At 34.5% G+C, this 4,602-nt stretch overlaps 1 protein-coding gene across 1 annotated transcript; it reads left to right on the top strand.

Moving 5' to 3' along the window:
* The first annotated feature begins 2,990 nt into the window (after positions 1-2,990).
* LOC112002883 (protein VACUOLELESS GAMETOPHYTES) lies at positions 2,991-3,959 on the top strand. The gene has a single exon (XM_024035041.2). It carries the CDS (start codon positions 3,070-3,072, stop codon positions 3,808-3,810), a length of 741 nt encoding a protein of 246 aa, XP_023890809.2. The 5' UTR covers positions 2,991-3,069; the 3' UTR covers positions 3,811-3,959.
* The last annotated feature ends 643 nt before the right edge of the window (positions 3,960-4,602 follow it).

The raw sequence follows: 4,602 nt of genomic DNA on the forward strand, positions 1-4,602 counted from the left end.
ACATCTTTGTAGTTTTTGCAGTCGCTAATTTTTTTGCCCTCTCCATCGCAACATGAAGTTTGTGAGGTGTTTTTTTTTTTTTTTTCCTGCATAATTAACATATATGAACATAGCTAACTATGTACCTATTTCTCTGTTTAGATGATTGAATACCTGTTTCGGGTGATTCAATTAATTTTGTATTTTTGGGAAAATCTAATGGTGGGGCCTAGCTTCATGCTAACTCAGTTTCATTTTATTCATTTGTCTTAGCGTATTTAAAGTTATACAAAAGTAGAACTATAATATATGCTTAAGCTCTTTTAGGCTGCAGCTCAATAATTTTTCTCTTTTCTTTAACATATAAGAACGGAATATTTAAGAAGAAAAGAGAGAAATAAGTTGTACCCTTTATATAACTGGCAGAGATCCTCTTTTAGCTATTTCAATTTGGATTTTCCTAAACACCTCCCACCTCTAACTATGATAACTTGAAGTTCAAGGCCATGCTCTTATATTTGTATAGTTTAGTGATTGGAATTTCTTTTTCCCTTTTTTTTGGTGTATCCCTTCTAAGGTCATGAGTTTCGGAATGTCTAGGTTCAGGACAACTACCTTAGTGTTTTGTAGTTTTCCTTTATAAAAGAGACCCCATAGTTAAGATCCTAATTCAAGAGTTTATGGCTAATTCGAGGTAGCCTGACCTCCAAGAGAATTGAAAGAATAAAAGAGGAAAATTAGAGAAAATAACTGATAGAGGAATAGAGAGAGATGCAAATTGTAATTTTTCATAGCTTGAGAAGAATTACAGCGCACACACACACACACACCACTTTTATGTTTTTCGTATTCTTTTTTATTTAAATGCACACAAACTCCAGGTACTTTCATTTTTTAAACACATACCATACCTTCTTGCTTTATTTATTTATTTAAATGTTAAATTTTGTAGAATGGATTTTATTTATTTTGATCATTATGATATTTGTAGGTGAACATCTTTGCAGTTTTTCCCTTTGCATCTCTGTATGAAGTTTGTGAGTTTTTTCCTGCATAATTAACATATATGAACACAACTAGCTATGTACTTATTTCTTTGTTTATATGATTGAATTCCTGTTTCGGGTGATTCAATTAATTTTGTATTTTTTTTTTCAGACATGTTTTGAGAAAAGATGCGGGTTTTATCTTTTCACTGTGTCATATAGTCCATATACCTGGGTTTAGGAACATATTGTGTGTATTATTGAAATTTTGAAGACATGTTTGGGCAAAGGTGGGGGGTTTTCTATTTCCCACCATGTCTCATAGTTATTTTATGTGGATTTTTTAGGATATCACTCGATTGTCCCATAGACCTTTCGGCTTTTGCAATCTTCTCTCCTAATTAGGTGGGTGTAAAAGTTTCTCACTTTCAAGAATGTACTTCTTCGGGTTCGAAATTTGTTGCTAGAAAAAAAAAAAATCAACAAGCCCCTCGATGCAAATAATTTGATTTATGCAATTCCTTGGTACAAAATTGTTAATAACTTGCACCTGTGGAATGTCTCTTTATTGATTTATGCAGTTCCTTGGCACATATTTAAATTCACAATTGATGTCTATTACTTATAATTCAATGTAAGGATTAGATTAATAGTATTGTTTCTTTTGATTGTTGGTTTTTTTGCCCTCTTTTATTACTACCTCTTTTGTGTTGTGGGTCTTATATGGGTTTTTTCAATTTAAGTATTTGGCTCGGGATAGACAATACTTGAAGTAATTGTTACTTTTTATATATTACACATCATTACGTAATATTTACATTCCCACGCATCGCGTGGGTCTACGGCTAGTATACACAAATATCGATATAAATGTATAAAACCACATGTATAATTATCCTCGAGTCTCTTGACCTTATAAACATTTCAAAATTATTGCTCTCATGTGCTAGCTCTTGTTTTTTTCTCCGTGATGTTGATGAATTTGTATTCGAATTTCTAAAGTATCATGGTTTCCGTATTTCAACAAAACTAGTCACGTACAATTACATGCCCTATGGAATCAGATTCTGTATAATACATCGAACTGTGACTTTAACAAAGTAGTGATTTCTTTTCTATTCTCTCATGAACGCCTTAGGGTAGTCAATATATAATCTTGAGGTGCATGCATACGGTCGCAAATACCGATATAAGGTATAAGGCTTCCAATTAAGTTCCAACTAAAATTGTAGCGTTAGTGACACATGTACAGAAGAGTGGCATGGAATCAAGAACAATTCGCATACCTCATTCAAGCCACAACCAAAAAGCTGAATGTGTACAACATGAAAAACGTGTCACTAACTTTATGATCAGGTCCATTTTGCACTCTCTGACGTAGATACCAAACCTTCCAGATAATTCAGCCTGCAACTTTTTCAAGCGTTGAATTCCTTGTTTTAACAAAAAATATGCCTGAAAAATTCCTAGTGTTGTACCGTGAAAAAACAGAAAGCCAAAATCAATACAAGTAATGGCCACTTTATTTAAGAGAAACACAAAAATTTATCAATCAAAAAGTTAAAAAGATAGAGAAACAGATAAAGAAACACTATTCTAAGTTTCTTATTTCTTTTTATTAATCCACACCTTTAGATTCAATTTTAAAAGCCTATAGTTTAGCAAGTAAATTAGAATATATACGTGTAGAGTGCTCGAGGGGCATGCATTGCAAATTTGAGTTATTAAAACAGTAACTTTGGTATTAGAGATGGTAATCGCATCAGCTAGAAGGCATGCAATAACAACATCCCCCAAGCAAGGATTTATTAGATTCCTGCAAATGCTTTCTCGATTTCTCACTCAACCAACCTTTTGCCTTAAATTGTAGTAACAACCGTATAAACAAGTTATTCTCTAACTCTACATGTAAAACTTACGCAAAGTATCTTCCAAGAGGACTGTTGAAAAAAAATCCTTGTGAGCTATTCAAAAGCAAACCAAATTATACTTCTAGTCTTCATCCATACCATCCATATAAACAAATCCCATCTCCCCAAATTTTCATACGGGCTATATATAAGCTAGCTTATTAGAAGTTGAGTAAAAATAAGAAAAATCCCTCATGATGAAAATCGACAAAGAGATTTCTCACCCAATCCATCCACTGCACAAACTAAAGCTTGAATACACAGAGATCCCATTCAATTGTGATGGGTGCAAAGAAGCTGGTATTGGCCTCAAATACAAATGCCCGCAATGCGAGTTTGACTTACATAAGGCCTGTGCTGTGGCACCCCCAACTAGTATTATTCATCATCCTTTTTACGAGAAATGTGATTTCCAATTTCACTATAATCCCCCTGGTGCAGCTAGGAGAATATGTGATGCGTGTAGGAAAAATGTTCTGGGGTTTGTGCACCACTGCAAAAGATGTGGTTTTGATCTTCATCCTTGCTGTGCAAACCTCCCACAGGTCCTAAACGATGGGGAATACAACCTTTACTTGTGCCTCAAGCTCTCTAGTTCATGCCATCGTTGTGGGGGCAAAGGACACGGTTGGTCTTATAGGTCCCACTGCAAAACCTATCACCTACATGTGTCATGTGTTAAGGAGTTGCTTGTGGAGAACTGGCAGGCTATGTATCTTAATGTAGACAAGAACAAGGTCAGGGAAATGCAAACTAGGATCCCAAGCCTTAAAGGGACACTTAAAAACTATCATGGTCATGGAGCAGGGAGAGGAGGAAAGGTGAGCAAGTGCTGTCAGATTGCTGGTGGAGCTGTTCGTGTTATTGTCTCTGCCATCTTGGGGGATCCTACAGCTATAATAGCTGCAGTGGTTGGGGGATTCATATCCAAGTAGGTAGAACTGAGCAAAACACCAACGAAAGAAATTAATGCATATGATATATATGTAATTATTATAGTCTCTTCTGTTCTGCATGTATAATATTCACATGTGATATTATAAAGTTTATAACATAAGTTTTACAAATCAATGCGTCACAAATCACAAAAAAAAAAAAAAATTTACAAATCAATGCGTCACAAACCACAAAAAAAAAAAAAAAAAAAAATCATTTATTATATTATTGAAGTATAGTCAATCACATTCATTGGAATGGAATGAAATTAATAATGTTGTGATTTACAATTATGTTTTTATGTTGGCTTTAATTTCGTGTCAAAGTTGATTGTAATTTTTGTGTAATCATTTCCTTGTATTTATTGTGGGATTTAATGTAAGGGTTGTGTGTGAGAGTTTGGTGAAGATTTGTGAAGAAGGAGAATTCGTGACTGGCTCGCGAGTGACAACCTGTGAAAGGCCACTTGAAAAGCACATACTAGAATCTGAATAGTCTCATGCTAGACTGGATTTCGCGAGTCACTTCGCAACTTAGGCCAAGTTGCGAGTGACCCGCAAAACTCACTGCCTAGAGCTTTTTTAAAGTGGGTTTTTCTCATTCCTTTACCAACACTATATAAGCCCTTATTACCCATGAAATTGAAAGAAGAAGTTTTTCCAAGGAACTTTTAAGAAAGAAAATCTTAGCTATACACTTGAGAGTTAGAGATTGTAAACTCACAGTTATTTACACATTTTCTCTAAAGTTTTCCTCTACTTCTACCTTTCCATTTACACATCCTTAAGAGG

The sequence above is a fragment of the Quercus suber genome, unplaced genomic scaffold, assembly GCF_002906115.3.
Source record: "Quercus suber isolate HL8 unplaced genomic scaffold, Cork oak 2.0 scaffold_252, whole genome shotgun sequence".
Taxonomy (NCBI): domain Eukaryota; kingdom Viridiplantae; phylum Streptophyta; class Magnoliopsida; order Fagales; family Fagaceae; genus Quercus; species Quercus suber.